The 19,846-nt window shown below is 43.1% G+C and overlaps 1 protein-coding gene across 1 annotated transcript in view; it reads right to left on the bottom strand.

Moving 5' to 3' along the window:
* The window catches only part of SDAD1 (SDA1 domain containing 1), a 46,109-nt gene extending 27,722 nt beyond the window's left edge, over positions 1 to 18,387 (bottom strand). Inside the window, exons 1-15 of the mRNA XM_088456435.1 lie at positions 18,095 to 18,387; positions 16,489 to 16,593; positions 15,401 to 15,499; positions 14,766 to 14,876; positions 14,429 to 14,500; positions 14,247 to 14,347; positions 12,759 to 12,816; positions 10,533 to 10,604; positions 10,302 to 10,403; positions 9,219 to 9,288; positions 7,862 to 7,965; positions 7,649 to 7,706; positions 7,113 to 7,171; positions 6,527 to 6,603; positions 5,406 to 5,503 (exon numbers count right to left, since the gene is read on the bottom strand). Coding sequence (XP_088312561.1) covers positions 5,406 to 5,503; positions 6,527 to 6,603; positions 7,113 to 7,171; positions 7,649 to 7,706; positions 7,862 to 7,965; positions 9,219 to 9,288; positions 10,302 to 10,403; positions 10,533 to 10,604; positions 12,759 to 12,816; positions 14,247 to 14,347; positions 14,429 to 14,500; positions 14,766 to 14,876; positions 15,401 to 15,499; positions 16,489 to 16,593; positions 18,095 to 18,184 — 1,276 coding nt within the window. The 5' untranslated portion in view covers positions 18,185 to 18,387. The remainder of the gene's footprint in view (positions 1 to 5,405; positions 5,504 to 6,526; positions 6,604 to 7,112; positions 7,172 to 7,648; positions 7,707 to 7,861; positions 7,966 to 9,218; positions 9,289 to 10,301; positions 10,404 to 10,532; positions 10,605 to 12,758; positions 12,817 to 14,246; positions 14,348 to 14,428; positions 14,501 to 14,765; positions 14,877 to 15,400; positions 15,500 to 16,488; positions 16,594 to 18,094) is intronic.
* Between the last annotated feature and the right edge of the window lie 1,459 nt (positions 18,388 to 19,846).

Here is a 19,846-nt window from a genome sequence, read left to right as displayed (position 1 = left end):
ACCTTAACATGGCCGTCTCAACAGCCACGCCGTCAAAGACAGCCGAGTCAGGTCCGGGTGAGGATAAGGACCCTGTGACAGTAGGTCCAATCATAGCGGCAACTGCAGAGGAATGTCCACGGACAGACCTTGAAGGTCTGAGAACCAGTGCCGCCTGGGCCACGCGGGAGCTATCAACAGGAGCGTCCCTCCTTCCTGTTTGAATTTACCCGTGGAAGAAGGGAAAACGGAGGAAAGAGAAAAGCAAACTGGAACGTCAACTGGACGGACAGGGCATCCACCAGAGACGCCTTTTCGTCTCTTGTTCGAGACCCGTACACCGGCAAATTGTTGTTGTGCCGTGACGCCATGAGGTCGATCTCTGGAAGACCCCACCTGTCCACCAGAAGTTGAAAGACGTCCTGGTGCCGAGTCCACTCCCCCGGATGAACGTCCTGGCGACTGAGAAAGTCCGCCTCCCAGTTGAGGACTCCCGGGATGAATACTGCTGATATGGCCGGGAGATTGCGCTCTGCCCAGACCAGGATGCGGGACATCTCTACGAGTGCCGCCCGACTTCGGGTTCCTCCTTGCCGATTTATGTAGGCCACGGTGGTGGCGTTGTCCGACTGGACCTGCACGGGGTGACCTTGGAGAACCCGATGTGCCTGCTGGAGAGCATTGAAAACCGCCGGAGTTCCAAGATGTTTATTGGAAGCTCCTTTTCCGCCTGAGTTGATCTGCCATGGAACAAGTGTGGACCCGTGACTGCTCCCCAGCCTCGAAGGCTGGCGTCCGTTGTCAACAGGACCCAGTTTGCCACCCAAAATGGACGACCCTTGTTGAGATGGGTCGTCTGCAACCACCAGGCTAGGGACAGGCGAACCTCCGGAGTGAGCACCATCGTCTGGGACTTTAGACTCTGAGGCAGTCCATTCTATTTGGACAGGATCAATTGCTGCAGAGGTCTGGAGTGAAACTGGGCATATTCCACCATGTCGAATACTGACACCATGGAACCCAGTAACCTCATCGCCGAGTGCAGGGACACACGGCGACTCTGCAGACAACTGCGCACCCTTAACTGAATGGGAAGAGATCTTTTCCCCCGTCACACAGATCCTTTGCTGTGGAGTCCAATAAGGCTCCGAGGTGCAGAATCCTCTGAGACGGGATCATGGTGGACTTTTGCCAGTTTATTAACCAGCCGTGCCGTTGCAGTACCACAATCGTCAGATCCAAGTGGCGTAGAAGGAGCTCTGGAGATCCTGCTATCAACAGAAGGTCGTCTAGGTACGGCAACATGCGGACTCCCTGCAGCAGCAGGAAAGCCGCCATGACCGCCATAACCTTGGTGAACACTCGTGGTGCTGTCGCCAGGCCAAAAGGTAACGCCCGGAACTGAAAGTGATCGTTGAACTGTTGATGGCGTAAAAGAATAGAGACATGCAGGTAAGCGTCCTGTATGTCCAACGACACCATGTAATCCCCAGGTTCCAGCGCCAGAATGATGTACCATAGGGTCTCCATCCGAAACCGCGGCACCCACAAGGACTTGTTGAGGGCTTTGAGGTTGAGAATCAGACGGTACGACCCATTGGGTTTCTGCACCAAAAATAGATTGGAATAGAAACCCTGGGCCCTCTGGGAGAATGGAACAGGCAATATAACTCCAGCCTGGAGCATAGTGTGCCAAACCTTCCGCAGTTCCATGGCTTTGTTCCTGGTAAGGGAACACCCGTGGTGAAGAAACGGGATGGGGGCCTGTGCCGAAAGGAGAGGGCATACCCGTGAGAAACCACCTCGTGAACCCAATTGTCTGTCGTGGTTACTGACCAACACTGGGCGAACTGCAGCAGGCGGCCTCCCACTTTGGGATCCCCCAAAGGGAGGCCCGGACCGTCAGGCCGCAGGTTTGTCATCAGACTTAGGGACCGGACGTCTGGTACTCCAGGCCTGTTTCCTGGGCTTGGCCGATTTCTTGGGGCCAGCCTGTCGGGGAAAAGACTGTGCTTTAGGCCTACCCTGGGCCCTGTAAAGCCGAAAGGACGACGTACCCGAACTGGAAGGGACCGCAGCAGACGGGAGACATGCAGACTTGGCTGCCGCCAGCGTGGCCACAATTTTGTCCAGATCCGGACCAAATAGGACTTCTCCATTAAAAGGCAAAGCTTCCAAGCCCTTTTTGGAATCAGCGTCCGCCTTCCAGGATCGCAACCATAAGGTGCGACGAGCAGCAACAGCTGCCGAAGAAATCCGAGATGTGAGGGTATTGATATCCAAGGCCGCTTCATTGATGTAAGTGGCCGAATCCCCGAGATTGTCTACCAACTCGGCCTGTTCAGCTGAACAGTCGTAATCCAAAGATGCCTCCAAACTATCAGCCCAGCGCTCCATAGCTCTGGCTACCCAACATACGGCCATAGCCGGTCTGGATGCCCCCCCCCCCCCCCGCGAGGGAATAAATGGACTTTAGGCAGATCTCCACCTTGCGGTCCGTAGCATCCTTCAAGGAGGACATGGAGGGCATGGGCAATGTGGCACTTCGGACTAGGCGTGTCACATAAGAATCCACCTGTGGAGGGGATTCCCACTTAGAAAAATAATTGTCCGCAAACGGTTAAGCCACCGCTAAGCGTCTTTGAGGCTGATACCGTTTACCAGGGTCTTTCCACGCCTCCTCTAAATGGTCTAATAACTGACCTGAAAGAGGAAACACTGTGGAGTCACCCTTAATATCCTTAAAAAAGGCATATTTGGACTTGGACACCAGAGGAGCATCATCCTCAATAACTAAAGCTGTGCAGACTGCCCGAATAAGGCCAGGAATATAAACCTTGGACTTAGCATCCGACTCTTTAGTACGGAGAGGTTCTTGGTCAGATAGATCCAGAATCTCCCCATCATCGGTCGTCATCCTCATAAGGAGCGGACAGAGACGCCACAGGCCGCAACACAGACTCCCCTTGTAACACGTCCGACAAATGCTGTACCGAATTTGTCAGTGAATTAACCCACACAGGGTCCTGAGAGACCTGGGGAGGGGAAATAGGGAGACTGTGGGGTACCATCAGTTGTCTTGGGAACCCCTGCATGGGTGACGACACCATTGACTGCTGGGACAATCCCATCTGTGAAAACGTAGGTGGCGGAGCTAACTGGCCCACTAGGGTTGTAAGCGCTGCGGTTCCTGTACCGGAGCCGTGACAGTAATTGGCCGCGCCAATAAATAACTGCCGACATAGCCCCTCCGCGTTACCCTCCCCCTCCGCTATTGGTACATTGCACTTAGTACACATAAGCTGGAGAGGAAACTCACTCTCCGACAAGATGGTAAGCATGTGACCCCTCTCACTGATACTTGTTAGTATAGTGGGAGAACCACCCTGCAATCACCGCACCGCAGGGGTTTTAGCAGAAGAGAGCAGGGACAGTGAAATGGCTGACAGTAGAAAGTGAAAGTACAGGCAGCAGACGCTAGCAGAAGTCACATACTACGCAAAGAAATTAATCCCTGCACTATCAGCGCTGTTCCTCAACTACGCAGACACAGAGCCTGGTAGGACACAGCACTGCATACACAGACCTGTTTCAACGGAGGAGAGGTATGCCGGGGGACCCAGACCGCGATGCCAACGATCAGCAGCTTCCACCATGCTTCTTGAAAGATGGCCACCGAGGAGCGGAGAGGAGGCCGGCCTGGGGGAGGAGCGCTGCCACAGGGCCAATCGTCAGGTACAGAGAGGGCTGTGTGCAGCGGGGGAGGCGCCGGCTGTGTACAGGGAAGGCGCGCTCCCCTGGCATGCAATTAACCCCTGGGATGCCGCAGCGCTACCGCTCAGCTGCTGTCCGCTGTCCCAGGGGGGTAGTGGAAGCGCAGGTTGGTTACCTGGCTTCATGCTGCAGCCAGTCCCCAGGGAGCCCCCTGCCTGGGGACTCTGGACCATGTATCAGCAGGGACCCACCGCGGGACCCCGCTGCCCCCTTGAATCCGGCCATAGTCCAAAACATCTGGGGTCACCGCTAGCTGTGACCCCAGATGCTTACCAGCATCCCCAGATCAGTACCGGCGTTCTGGTATCGGCGGGATGTAGGGAAGACAGCATGGACGTCAGTAGTGACTGTCCATGCTGTACTTCCAGATGTGCAGCCACAGCTGCCGCGAAGAAAACTTCAGGGGCTATCCTTAGCCCCCCTCTAAACAGGTGCTCAGACTCCAAGCCGGGCACCAATGAAACTTAGATGCCCTGGCTCGGGGGCGGGGTATAGGACGGGGACCTAGTGCATCCTGGGAGGCTGAAAACTTAACTCTATGGTGCCCGATGCCTGACGTCATCACCTATACCCCCAAGGTATCCTGTGGATACCCTATGGACCCTGATGTAGAAATTACCAATTTGTCTAAAGCTGTTTTTCTCTCCTCCTTCCTAACAAGAAGGGTATTGGTAAGAAACCGAAGTTAAGACCTGTGCTGCTGCTACAAACTTAACTCTTTGATGCCCGGCTCCTCCAGCTCCACCGTGTACCCATGGTCTCCAGTGTCCCCCATGGATTCAGAGAAAAGGATTTTACAGGTAAGAACAAAAATCCAGTTTTGCTTGCTATCATTTTGCAACCATTAATAAAAAGTGCAAAAATCAACCAGTTGACATCTTTTAAGAATCTCCAGTACTTTCCTTATGGCCAATGAGCCTTCTATTGGTTCCTGCTATCTCAGTTATTTTTTGGGGGTCCAGGATGGCTTCCGCACTTTTTTATGCACTTCCTCCAGGGCTTGTAACTTAACTAAATATGGCCATCACGCTCTCTTTCACCCTTCTGGAGCTAGTTGCCACGTTAGAAGGGGGGCACATATCTATCTAAGCAGGCAAGAGTATGACCAACAGGTTTGCTGTGCAGAAATGCACTGTGCGAATTGGTGTATTCACATAGGGGCAGAATAAATTACTAATTGTCAGCCAGGACCTATTCACATAGGTGCCTCAGGAGCTGCAAAGAAAACCCACATTAAAATGCACCCTATGTCTTAATGCGCAGGGAAACCATAGATTCCGCTTTTAGTGCCTGAGCTTTGGTTTAGCGCACAGTACCTGCAGGTTTACCGTGCAGGGAAAATTAAGTATAATTAAATGGCTCCAGGTTTAACACGGCAAACACTGTGGGTAATTGAATCTGACCCACAGGCAGGGCCAATGATGTCATAGCAGCCTGAATGCAAGTTTTTGATCTGCATCAGATCCCATTAGGGTAATTTACTTAAAAAAAAAAAAAGAAGTGTGAGATGCTACAGCTTTCTATCATGAATTGACATAGTAATGCAATCTTTAAACAGCACTGCACATAAACGTTAGGGTAACAATATACAATTGTGTACCTTAATGAAAATTTACATTTTGGGGATTAGTGCTCAATTAAATTTCACTCACTTTTATCTTTGTGCGTCTTGTACTGTGCTAGATCCTGCAATAGGTCTTCGGTCATTGCCAGTGGACATCGAGCAGTTAACTCCTTAATGGCATTTATTCTGCAAACAAGAGAGTGTGTGTAATATATATTTTTTTCAGCAAAATGGGGTTGCTGCAACCGAAAAGCACAAACTAATAAAATAAACATATTCATACTTTTCCCTCCCTTATAACGGTCCTAAGGGGCAATTCAATGAAAAGCCACGAATGCGAGTTACTGGAGCTTGAACCATTTCCCCCCCCCGGCAACTCGCCAACACCACAGAGATACACAGGAAAGTCGGTGATGCTTCTCGATCATAATTTGCAGCAATGTGAGAATTCTCGGAATTGCCCAGCTAGGGTAGAAACTTTGGACTTGTTCAATAGAAAATCAAATTTCTGACATCCTTTCCATGAATTTTGTTCTCTTTCATGATTCAACACTGCATCCATAGTAAATAAAAATGCCAATACTAAAACATATTAAGAGGCCTATGTATTACTAATCGTGGAACGGCTGCGATTATTAAGGTTTCATACCGCAGGTGATATTTCAATTTTTATTGAAAATATCCCTATGTGCCAAAGGGAACTCTCATGCCGTATATGCACTACACAATTAAGGGACGATTGAACGATAACGACATAATTATCGTTCATTATATTGTGCAGTGGATATGGAGCCCACACTGAAAGATAGACCGTTCAGTGTGGGCACCCTTCCTCATCCCTGGGCGATGAACAACGGCGTCAACGACCAGTGGGAGCGCGCATCGCTGGTCATTGACGGCATGTCCACTGCACAATATTGCGAACGATGTTAGTTATCGTTAATTTATATTGTTTAGTAGATATGCGGCTTAAGGGACAAATGTTGCGGTAACCGCTGTCCCTGCGCGTTATATCCCTGGCATATTATAGAAGTCTTTTGTGAAAGACTTCTCCTGTGAAAGCTTACACTGGTGTGAGGAATTTTTTTTACCAATTTATAGAATGTTTCAAGCAAAAACTAAACCTAAACAAAAGAAAAAAAAAAAATCTCATAACCACCTCATTTGTAAAGTGGTGTCAGACAAGTTAGAAACAAAAATGACACTCACCCAACAGTCATCACCTCTCCTGAATTTCTATCTGTAACAAAGTTATTAGCGATGGTCATGAGCACAGACTGAGCAATCTAGAAAGACACAGGGATAGAAAGATAAAAGTGCAGAGTCATTACACGAACACATTTCAAATTCGAAATTTTGAAAATATATATTGGCTGAATTGGATTGGAACTGCCATCTTCTTCCACAGTGCTATAGGAAATCTAACATTTATTTCTTAAATATACAATAAAAAAAAAAAAAAAAAAAGCATAAAGCTGGACCAGCACGTATTTCATACCTATGGTCCTTCCCCATTAATTAAGCACGATAAAGTCTGTTTAATAAATTATGTTTAATGCAATTTTGTGAAACACTATGAATAAAGACTTTTCCCATGGGAAACTTATTTTGTGCAATTACAAAGTGATTAAGGGAGTGTACTAGTTTACACCACATATGTATTTTCAGCCACCCCTTTAAACCCACAGTCTGCAGTGTCCCCCAGGTAGGATGCATGAGGAATTGTGCAAAAGGATCATGGTGTCTATATTTTATCTAATTTGCTAAACCAATTATGGGAAAAGTATGAAGATACCTCTGGGGGGACCAGGTGATGAGTGGCCTGAGCAGCAAACAGCAGAATCTTGGTCACCTCTGAATGACAAGACATTGGGGATTAGTACAGAATGCAATCACACTGATCTGAATGACCTGTCTAAGCATGGACAACTGTGGGCATTGCAAAATTATTCTTAGAAAGAGAAGCAGAACATGAAAGTATTAAAGTGGAGCATTTGCCTATATACAGTAGAGGCAGTGTGTGTAGATCAGTATACGTGAGAATGAAAGCCAAACTATTTGCAAGGATCGATGAAAGTGAATTAGGCTTCCAAATTCTAGGAAAGAAGAGTGTGGAGTTCAAAATTTAAAGCAGCAAAATATGAAACGGATCTGGAAAACATAGGATATCCAGTGCTGCACACCCTAGCCAGCCAGTGATGACGTTGCCACCTTAAAATAACTTGCACATATGACTGAAGTTATACACTCCGTTGTCCTTCAGTACGGTTTAATACTTTTGCAGACTTTGTAATTGTAGTAAATGTAATATACAACTCATAGGGTGCTTACCTCTTTGGTGTGGCTGTAGAAATCTTTGTATAAATGGATAATAGTTAAAGAGAAACAACTGTAAGAAAGGATAGTTCAGTCAGCAGGTTTTACAACCAAAATTCCTAAGTAAAAATTATGCAAATCAAACTATCGCATAAACTTGTTAACTAAGAAATAGAGAAAGTAACAGATAAATAGGTCAATAAGTTCAGCTGTAATACACCAATTTACCTCATGGATTCCAACTAGCCTGGAGATGAGGTCCATTTGCATCATTTTAACTTCAAATCTTTCCTTAGAACTTTCTAACTCCTTCAACAGTTTCTCTGCAAACTCTGAAAGGATATTAAAACACTTATCTGTAAATACATACAAAGCGAACAGATTTCTAGCTTGATTAGAATCTTTCTAAATTTGAAAAGGGTCCAGTCACTCGCATGGGTCTGACAATTAGCTTTGATGCTGCTGTGGTCTCTGTTGTAATAGATCTGACAAACTAGCTCTAAAGGCCGGTACACACTAGACTATGTCTGTTGTGTACCAACCTCGTAAGCGATGGGACCTGGCAGGGTTCCAGCATAGCAAGTGCACACACACTTGCCAATGCCGGCAGCGACAGTCCTCGCTAACTAGGTCACCCATTGGACATGAATGCAGGTCCAATGGGCGATGTTGCTGAAGACATGCGGGAGCGTGCATTGTCAGTGACATTGAGGGTACACACTAGATGATGTGCCTGACATGCCGTCCGATCCAGCCGGATCGGATGACATATCGTCTAGTGTCTACCCGGCATTATACTTTCCACTAGATTTGCTGCTTACCATTATTGACAAGGTTGTGCCGCTTGTAAAGTTCTTAAAGTGAATATTTCCTTTTGAGGCCTAATGAACTTACCCAATAGTGCATTTACAGCAAGGCTGGGATGTCTGTGGATAGCAATGATCACATTGACCTGACATTGCTTTGCCACTTTTTGGGGAGAATTCAATGAGGCAGACTGTTTACCGTGTCGGGAAAAGCTCAGGGTTCCACGTCAGAAGCTATTCAATTAATCACCAATTTCCCCGCATGGTAAACCATGGGTTAATGCACGCTATCCCATAGTTTCCATGCAAAGTGTTGCTGGGGCTGCAAAGAAAAATCCACCCTCTGGGGCTTAGTGCGCAGGGTTCTGGCAGCTAACTGCATCGGGCAAGCAAGTTCAATTAGTTGTGGGGTAAACCCTATGACTAACTGAATTCCCGCTTTGAGCCCAAGTGTTAGCACAAACTCTTTTGTTGAGGTTTTATATGGTGTATGACGAGCACATCTTTTCTGACACTATACATTAGATTATAGAACTAGTCTTTTTCACATGTATGTGTACATAGCAAGTTTTCAGGTATTACCTGAATTAGTTAAATTAAGATAATTACTACATAAACCTGTGTCACTAAATATAAAATCACAAGAGGTAGGAATACTTGGATAATGTAAATTCCTCTCAATGAGTGTGCTGTAAGGCTGAAAGCCAGGTGTTGACTAAGCTAATTAAACACTTAATGGGTATTAAAAGTACATTTGTAGCAGTGTGTCTATAATTTACCTTGAGGGTCATGCACCAAATGAATAGCTGAAAAGTTGAAGACCTCTGGTCTTTTCTTCTTTTTATGTTTCTTTGCAATTCAGAGAGAAAAGAAACATGTTAATGTGTGTATGTACATAGGTATGCCCAGTTACAAAACACAAAGAATATTAATAAATAGGTTCCCCAAACCCTCTGGTATCATCAGGACTAAAAGCCTGAGAAAACTCCCTGTCAGTTAGGCAATTCAGGATCAAAAAACATGGTGTTGTAGTACAATCTTCTGTAAGGCCACACTGGAGGGGGGACAGATTACAATGGGGAATATCAATAGGAGTTTTAAGAAGCATATCAAAAGGCGATAGCCAACACCAACAGTGAAATGTAGATCTGCACTTTTTGGGCCCGATTCAGAGTTAGAAGCAACTCTGTCTATGGATCTCAAGATTTTAGCAAACCGCGCATGTCTCGGGGCTTGCATATACAACTTTGAGCAATAATGGGTGTTTCAGTGTAACCAGGCATTGGAACGAAGGAGCCGTAGGTTTGTCTATTCAGAGATCAGCGTATGCAAAGATCCATCCGACTTCAGTTGGACTTCTTGCACCAAGAATAAGGCTGGTGCAAATGCGTGCTGATAATAAGGTCTACGTTCACTAGTGGATGATAGCAGATGGTGAGGTTGCATAGACTGCAGCCACTTTACGTGCAACTGTGAATTAGGCCATTTATCATTCTACTCTTATAAACAAGAGCTGGTGCATTGCATCTTACCTCTGAAGGTAAGTATGAGATACACTGCATATATATGTATAGGAAAGAAGCCCGCACCCCAGCAAATCCTGCGTTTGCCCCCGAGTCCTAAGAGGAGTTATGTTGTATTTAGCATCATGGTGACAGCTGGAATACTTCATAGTAGCCTTAAAAAGATTTTTTTAAAGCAAACAATTCTCTACCTTTATTCTTTTGGAAGCCTTGCTTGCTAGTTCACCATCATGCAGCAATTACCAAAATTCTAGTGGTAGCTGAATGAGCTATTGAATACCTCAACAATTCCCATATACTGTTCTGTTGTGGTAGATTAAAGTTATTATACAGATGTACCTTCAAAACTTTCATGGCCTTTTCCAGCTTCTTCTTGCTCTTTGTATTCTTTTTACTAGTGGAGTACCTCACCATTAAGTCTCTAGCTGTGGGCCCATCATCCTTAAATGAAACACACATTAGAAAATACACATTAATGAACAGTGAACTCATAACTCTTGCTTATAAAGTTAAGCATATGTAATACTCAAGTGTAATCTAGTAGATTTACTTTAGCATAACATAACTGACCTCTGAATCGGAGTCACTGTCGTTCTTCTCTTCATCCTTTCCTAAGAAGAACTGCAAGGCAGCAACAAGGATCTAAGAAGAAACCAAAAACATACATACATATTACATATACATACACACAGTCAGGTGCATAAATAGTGGGACATTGACAGAATTTTCATATTTTGGCCTCTATTCACCACCACAATGGCTTTGAAATGAAACAAACAAGATGTGCTTCAACTGCAGACTTGCAGACTTAATTTGAGGGTAATTGCATCCAAATCACGTGAACGGTGTAGGAATTACAACGGTTTCTATATGTGCCTCCCATACACATACACTAATATATATATATATATATATATATATATATATATATATATATATATATATATATATATATATATATATATATATCTATCTATCATGAAATACATAAACTGTTTCAAGAGGAGAATATTACCAACATTGACTCTCAAATGCAAGAATTAAATTTTGAAAAAGAATACTCATCTTAATAGTAATATTAGCTCCAGTAACTTACTGCAATAGATAGAGCGTTTGCATTTGAAGCCAGTTATTGCAGATCTCTACCTATTGCAAGCTTGCAATTCTAATTGCTATAATTGACCCTTTACTTTGTTGCACTGCCCATCAACAAAGCGTTGATGTTATGCACATTGATACATTTGAGGATTTAAACATTAAAAAACATTCATTTTCAAGAGAAAAAAAAAGATCGAACAAGATTTTAAATAAAACCTCCAAGAATGTGTGAACTTATTCACAAGGATATAAAGTTCTGCCATCTGAATGTAAGATGTACACAGTGGACAGCTTTATTACTGCAAAGACCAGTTAACCTTTGTCACAATGCTGGTAAAATACAACACCTGTGTGAGAATCACATCCTATAAATCCTAATATACAACTGCATAAGACTTTTTCAAAAACATGGCTGGATTTCTATTTATAAGATTAATTTTAACTGCACCAAACAGCTTTATGTAAGGCTTTAAACAAAAGTCGAACTTAAATTAACATTCAAATAGCTGTTGACAATGAGATTTCCATTCTTAACATACCAATATGATTATATTATATATTGACTAAACTAGGAGTCATAACATTAAATGTGCAGGTGGGGACTTTTTACAGATGGGTCCTCACACATCTAGCCTCCTTGTGCGTTTAACAGCCCTTCTAGTCGCGCCATGCCGTGGCGTTACCCTGTAGCGCCGAGTGTCTTTTCGTGCGACTTTTTACCTTCAAATGCATCCTTTAGATAGCACAAGCAGCTTCTGCTGATTAAAATTATATGCAGCATGCCTATGCTCTGTGTGCAAGTGCGGGTGTATCTGTATGCAAAAGGCTACATTACAGTGTCAGTGGCTGTAACACTAACGTAGCATTTCGAATGCAGATACACCTGCACTCGCTCACAGAACATAAGCATGCTGCATATCATTTTTAATCAGCAGAAAATGCTTGTGCTATCTACTGGCATCACTGTGCGAATAAGACGCATTTGAAGGTAAACAGTAGCGCTAAAAGGCACTCGGCGCTACCAAGACATACGGTGCTCCCGCGTGTGGCGCGACTTGCAGTGCACGGAGGACAGATTTGGACACATCTGTATAACTAACTAGCTGAAGTACCCCGCATTGCCCGGGTTTAAATCTTCAAGTTATTAGGTTTTATTATGTGAGGTCATCCAAATCCATCTAGTGGAAGGCCCAGAACAGGTTCCCCGGATCAAAGTTCTGCCCAGCATACACCAACGGGAGGTCCGAACGGGACCCTAACTAGCCAACTGGACCACCTCACGTTGGCTTCATCCCCATCGGTGCAGGGGTGTCCAAATACATAACCAGACAAACACACCGACCAATTAATTCTATATACAATTCCTTTGTTAAAATAAGGTCTTTAACAGTGATTGAAGGTCTTCAGAAAAGCCAGTTACACAGTCACTTTCAAATAGATTAATATCTGGCAGGTGAAATACCATTGGAGGCACAATTACCTGCAGGCTTGACCTCCGGGGACCAAAGAACATTATTTTGCAGGTACTGTTAGCTATACACTCTTTCAGAAGTTTTTTTTTTTTTTTGTTTTGATTTTTAATAAAAGATGACAGGTAGGATGTAGCATTTAGAAAAGTTACTCTTTGAACTTATTATATAGAATAAGATTTAAAAAAAGGTCTATGAAAATGGCATTGCCTTTAAGTTCCGAACGTACCTTGACTACTTTAGAAAAACAGGCTGTTGTTATCACATTGACAGTTTTAGCATCATTCCTGTCAAAAACACAAGAGGATTAAAAAAAACAAAAACAAACAAACAAAAAAAAAGCAACCACTAATATTAAAGAATGACCATCAAACTTAGAAATAACACGTATGCAGAACACGACTACAGAACACACAAAACAAAATCCTTTTAAGGGAATATAAGAAAATCAAAACAAAAAAACAACAGACTGTTTAAAAAAATGACCAACGCTATTCTTCGCATTAATGCACACAAACCAACCTTCAAAAAAAAAAAAAAATGTCTGCAATAGCCCATTCCCAATGGTTCATCTAACATACAACACCAAAACAGCTTTCTGTAGCATTACTGGGTTTTGTGAAAGACAGTTAAAAGGTCACTAATGTAAAAGAGGGTATCTGATATTCACAGTTAAATCCATATTTCTAAGTCCATCTAGGGGACACTGGCAACAGTGGGGTATACAGGGCACCAAACCAGGAGCAGCGTCCTATCAGGCCACAGGGGGCAATCGGACTTCAATTCTTCTTTTGTGAAAAAGAAGTCAGGCACCATCTTTCACCAGCTACAAGAGTTGCCTATGTGAGTTTATTACTTTCAGTCCAATCTAACAATGCCACGGGTGTGACATACATCAACAACTAGGGGAAACACATCTTTGACTGGACAGAGTGATTCGTTCAAACAATATTAATGTCAATTATCGTCGGCATAGAAAACTTGGAACCTGCGTCACAGCCAGCATTCACACCTTTTAGGATTTTCCCACGGACACTTTTACACAAATGACATGGACTTTTTTTTTTTTTTTTAGAAATAAATGCCTTACGCCGGAATTAATTAAACGCAGACACAGCTCAACAAAGCTGAATCTGTTCATGTGCAATGTACCAATAACCCTAACATAAAACTGTTCAGCTTCTAAAAGTACAGCAACAAAACCGAAAGCTAAATATTTACATTACCCAGTTATACAAGAAACAGGACGTTAATAGAATTTTGTTTTTTCATTTCTGGTGTTAACTCTTCATGCAGCAATCAGAGGCACAGGAACTGGATCCACAACATCTCTGTCCTCACTTTCCAGTTATGTACCCTGAACTGTTCTAGGCTCCTTTTCCCCTATTCTTTTTCCTGGTTCCAAGATGGAAGGGGGAGAGAATTATCAAAGCTTGGAGAGAGTTAAAGTGGAGAGAGGTAAAGTACCAACCAATCAGCTCCTAGCTGTCATTTCTCAAACAGACTAACACAGCAGTTAGATGCTGATTGGTTGGTACTTTATCTCCTTCCAAGTTTTGATAAATCTCTCTCTAACCCTCTCCAGAGATAGCCGCATATATCGCTTTGTTTAAATAATACAGAAAAAACCTGCCACAATTTCTTATGCTATAAAGGACACTAGGGACCAACATATATAATCTCCCCTTACCAACTTCAATTATTAAATTTCACTTACCAGATATTTCTTCTGTATAGCTCAATCATAACATCCAATGACATTTTAGCAGCTATTGCATTGCTGTCTCTAAGCATTGTGTACATGAAGTTCTGCAGAGTCTAGATAAAGCCAGAAAGCAATTATCAGTGTTTTGTGGTAAGTCTCTATTCTGCCCAGTCCATAGAAATTTTGGTACTTACGGTGTTCACTTTGTTGTTTTTATGTTTCGCATTTATGTTTTTTATGTCAGTCACAATGTGAGTATACAAAGCCTAGAAAGAAAGACTATATTAGTACGATATATGGGCTGCCATGAAGTGGTAGATTTCAGTTAGAATTAGTTTTTCCTTTTTAAACAGAAAACTTTTATTAAGTGCCAGCTCCAGCCCCAACCCCAACCTACAATCGCATGGTTCAGTGTTCCCCAGCGAAAGTACATTTAAACCTGAAATAATTCATCTAAACTCAATGATTATATTGTAAATTTTTAAAACAGAATATAGGGAGAACAAGCAAAGTGATCCTAAATTACTTTACCTTCCGTAAAAGTTTATCATGGCACCTCAGGAGTTCGAAGAAAAGCTCAAGAACTATTGTGGGCGTTATTAAATCTTTGTTCCTTAGCATAATTAGAGCTCTGCATAAAGTCTGGAAGACAAAATAAAACATATGTATATACTGCATGCATAAAGCTACAGAATTACTGCACCCATCAAAGAAAGACCTCAAAATATAGAAACTGCTTACAATAAAAAGTATTATATAGAATGAAAACACAAGCTATTTTCACACTGAACATTACATTTTTACACTTAATAGAAAAATTATTTTAAAAATAAATCCTAATAACAGTATTTTTTTTATTCACTCTCGTATATATCAGGATATGATTTAGCAAAGTAACCAAAATATCAAATCAATGGGAAGAAGGAAAATACTGTTTAGAGGGTTGATGTACTGTACATATTTAGTTTATAAAATCTCAACGAGCTTCAAACCTAATGTGTTCCAAAATATTGAAATTCTGTAATACTGATCCATGTGTGGAGATCAGTGATGCTTCGCCCTCCAACAAAACCATGCAAGAGCTGGCCAACTATACACATACATTCTCAGTATTGGGTGCCGTCATATTGAACAGTGATGACGTGATTAGTAATTTCTAGAATTACCATTCTGAGATCAGGATCCATCACTGTGTGTTGTGATGACAGAATAGACTTTAGCTGCTGTGGGAAGTCCTCAAGGTGCTGAGGATAACAATGCGCAGTCTGAAAAGCATAAAATGCAGAACAATTCAATGCAATTACATGTAGTTGCTAAGATAAGGGGTGCTTATAGTATCAGCTTCATAACTAACCTGCCACTACATTACAGTGCTCAACTACAGAGGATAATCAGAGAGCCCCCAAAACGTGACACTTACATGAGCAAAACACTTGTTATTGTTAGTGTTCTAGCAAGTACTGGGCTAGACAATAAACCCCATTAAGTAACTCCAGCAGACTAAGGGCCGTATTCAATTAGCGGCAAAAAGTCAGAATCTGCTAAAAAAGTATCGCGTATGAAGTCATTTCGCCAGACGGAAACTTTTCACCGTACTCAATTGCAAAGACTTTTCGCGTACGAGGAAAGTCAATGCAATGTAATAGGCGAAACACTTTTTTGCCTACGAGAGTATGATTACAACATTGCAATCGTACCGTCGTTGCTGTTCCCCTGCAGTGCATACACTGAGCAATTTGTTGTTCAGTGTAGGCACTCTCCATCATCTGTGAACATGCCCAATCTGTCGTTATCAACAGATTGACCGGCATGTTCACCCGATGATTGATGTCGGAAACGACCAGCGGGAGGGCGCATCGCTGGTTGTTTCCGACATTGGAGTGCACGATTTATGAGCGATTGCACGATTACGACCAATCGCTCATTAATATCAGATAGTGGATGTGCACCTTTAGTTTATGATGGAGTTAATTTTGCCCACGTATCCCCAGATATGAATTGACTGGATGTTATAGGAGTGATGCCTGTTAATATGCACACTGCCGAGAATTACAATAAAGGAATAATGCAGATTTGCAAAAATTGGGAAACAGTCCAAAAGGCTAGCAACTTAAGGCGATACCTTTAAATAAAATTGCCCCCTTACAGACATGTCTAATAACAAAGAATAATGAAGTGGTAATGATCCTTTATTACCACTACTGACCCCATACCTGAGTAAAAAAATTTAAGCAAAGTCTGTGCACATTCTCACCTGTGCCATGAACATGACCAATGTTGATAAATCCTTATTTGGCTTGTCAGGTTGGAGCTTGAAAACCTCAATGATGGACTGGTAGTGTTTGTACTGCTGTAAAAACTACAAACAATAATACTTAGCATTTACAATTAAAAAAAAAATATATATATTCAGTAGCCCTTGCCAGAGCACCTTAAACCTCCACTAAAAGAAAAATTATAAATGATTACGCTTACTCAGATAGCTCATCTTCACTGTTTACAAATGGTTCTCAAAGGATTGGGAATATAAGATTCACCCACCTCGCTAGATCATTGTATTTACTGTATGTGCTAGAGTATTAAGAATAAGGGAGAATGTATCAAACCTTCTAGAGTGAAGAAGTGGACAAGTGAGATGTTGCCCAGAGCAACCAATCATCTTTTAATGCTTTCATTTAGAAATAGCTCTTTTGTTTGCAAATGACAAGCAACTATGTTCAGGAGGTACAATTGTTTCTCAGGTGTGTAGGGGGTCAGCATTCAGGAGTGCACATACAGATGAGAGATGTCCTCCATGAGTTTCTTACGTAACAATAGTACTTCAGACGCTTTCCTTCAGCTTGTAGCAGCAGAGATCAGACACAGCAGTCATTGTCATTTATTTGTACCACCTTGTTATGCAGCACTTATACAGAGCATAGTTATTCATAAGTCCATGCTACACTGGAATTTAGGGGAAAGTACATCAAATCTTCTAAAGAGTGGAGAAGTAAGAAGATGCCGATAGCAAACAACCAGCTTCTAATTAGCATTTATCAAGTACATTATATAAAATGTAAGAAGCTGATTAGATGCCAAGGGCAACTTCTAGCATTTTATAGAATGTACTTTATAGGTTAAATGATCGCAAATCCCCAAAATTTAGATTTTCAGATGTGAACCAAGAAAGTAAGATATATTGTTTCGGGTGATCCCATAATTCAAGTGCAGCTCCGCTAAAAAGTAATGTATTAATTTCCAGCTTACTGTAACTAAAGAACTGTACAGTTCCTCCAAAATATTTCTGAGTGTCCTAATGGTGCAGGAATAATGGTGTGTTATGGATGAAATCAAAGCTAATTTAGTATTTAGAAGTTCCGGTAACCAGCAAACTAAAACTGCGTATGCGCAGTGTCAGAACAGTGATAGCAACAGCTGTCACTCTGCCCTGAAAAAAACAAAACAAACATACATAGTAGTAACAAAGTAGTAATAAACAGAAGCTAATATATTATATTTTTAAAGAGTCCAACACATTTCACATGGACCTGATTAGACATTACTTATTTGTTCAAAAAGGTTCTTTTAACAGTACATTACCATAGGAAACTACTATGTAAATCACACTTTCATTCCTAAAGAAAGTGTGATTTACATTTACAGTATATGCATGCAGCTTACTCTAACGCACGTATAACATGTAACCCAGACTGTCACATAACCAACATATCAGGGGTTATCTAGAGACTGTCATCAGATTAGCTCTATATTGGGGGAGCACAGACAAAGCTGTATTATAGCCTCTGCAAGACAACGAGCGCTGCCCTGGGCGCCCATGGTGGAGGTAGGTCTCTGTGTATGTATGTGTGCCCGGCTCTCACCTCCTCTGTATAAGAGCACGGGTCCCTCTTTATTAGGTTCTGGAGTTGGGGCAAGTTGGTCGGCAGCTTGTTGTTATTTCTCCCGGACATGGCGGCGGAGACCTCGGATTTCTGTCACCACACAACTTCCACTGTAACGCCGACTGCACCGAAGCAATAGCTACACTCTGCCCAGCAATACGTTTCACCACCCGGATCACGTGTATACACTCATGGGAGCCGCCATTTTACATTTCCTAACTAGCACAAGAACTTCTGGTGACGACCGTACGGAAGCGCACTCAGGACAAAATATATCTGTGAAAAGAGAAAAAGTTCGCCACCTGCTGCCCACAGAGTGTAGTGTTATATGTCCGCGGTGGCTGCGCCGCTATCACTATACAAAGGACGGAGCGAGGAAGATTTTGTAGACAGTCGCTGGAAGAGACACACACATATCGCCTGATCCTAATTGCAGGGACATGAGCAGGTTTTAAAGATTTGCCAGTGCAAATTATTGTCCATCTATAATATTGACCAACCAGGGGCATATCTATAATGGGTGCAGGGTGTGCGGGGAACATGGGCCTCGAACCGCACACCCTGCACCTATAATGTCACTTACCTCTCCGGAGTCCCACGTCTGTGCGGGGTCCGGCACTGTAAAACGACTGGAAGCCATTTTCCCTGTACTGCGCCTGCGCAAACAACAGGAAAATGGCTGCTGCGGCTATTTTCCCGGTGATCTGTGCATACACTATAGACTCTGGACACACTCTAGTGCCCAGAGTATATAACTCTGGCGCTGGCCGCGTATGCAGTGCGCTGCCAGGCGGAGAGGAGGGGGCCCATGTCGGAGACTGCACACGGGCACCCTCCTCTCTAGAAACGCCCCTGTGATCAACTGCATAGTTCTTACTTCCCTATACTTTTGCCTATCTGTAATAATTTAGCTAGAGCAGCCACTCTAGCCAAGGACTGTGCTCCTATAGCCAGGGGTTTCCACATTCTTGATTTTGCTACTAACAACAGGGGTGGCCAACCAGTCAGAGGCAAAGAGCCCAAAAATATCTGTAGGTATGTCAAAGAGCCAAGATCATGCGCACGCCGAAGGCGCATGTGCATAAAGGGGCGTGGTCAGCTAGGCCACGCCTCTGGTATGATGTTTGTAGGAGCATGTAAAAGCGCACACACACAATCACCGTGGAGGTAACTATTAAAGGGAAAGAAAAAGCCATAAAAACAATAAAAAAAAACAGATCCACATAAAATACACTGAAAAAGCCACATCCACACAAAATACACTGAAAAAGTCACATCCACAAAAAACACATTGAAAATAAATCCGTGTCATGGCAGCCCTACATGTTACTCTAGTCCCCCTCATTTGTCACTCCAGCAGCCCCTCTTGTGTCACAGCAGCAGACCCTCCATGTGTCACTCCAGCAAACCTTCCATGTGTCACTCCAGCAACCCCCCATGTATCAATCAGGAGAGTCGGCAGGGGAGCCGCATCAGAACAACGGAAGAGCCACAGGTTGGCCATCACTGCACTAGATGATTAAAATGAGCAAGTGAACGATTACGACATCGATATCGTTCACTCACTCATTAATCGTTCATAAATCGTGCAGTAAAATATCGAAAACAACCAGTAATGCGCGCTCCCGCTGGTCGTTTTCAACATCTATCATCGCCTGAACATGCAGGCAAACCTGCCGATATCGGCAGGTTGTGTATATTTGGGGATGAGGGAGGGTGCCTGCACTAAAC

The sequence above is a fragment of the Taudactylus pleione genome, unplaced genomic scaffold, assembly GCF_031769625.1.
Source record: "Taudactylus pleione unplaced genomic scaffold, aTauple2 ptg000703l, whole genome shotgun sequence".
NCBI classification, from domain to species: Eukaryota; Metazoa; Chordata; class Amphibia; order Anura; family Myobatrachidae; genus Taudactylus; species Taudactylus pleione.
Note: the sequence above shows the minus strand (reverse complement) of the source record. Positions and strands in the feature narration are given on the sequence as shown.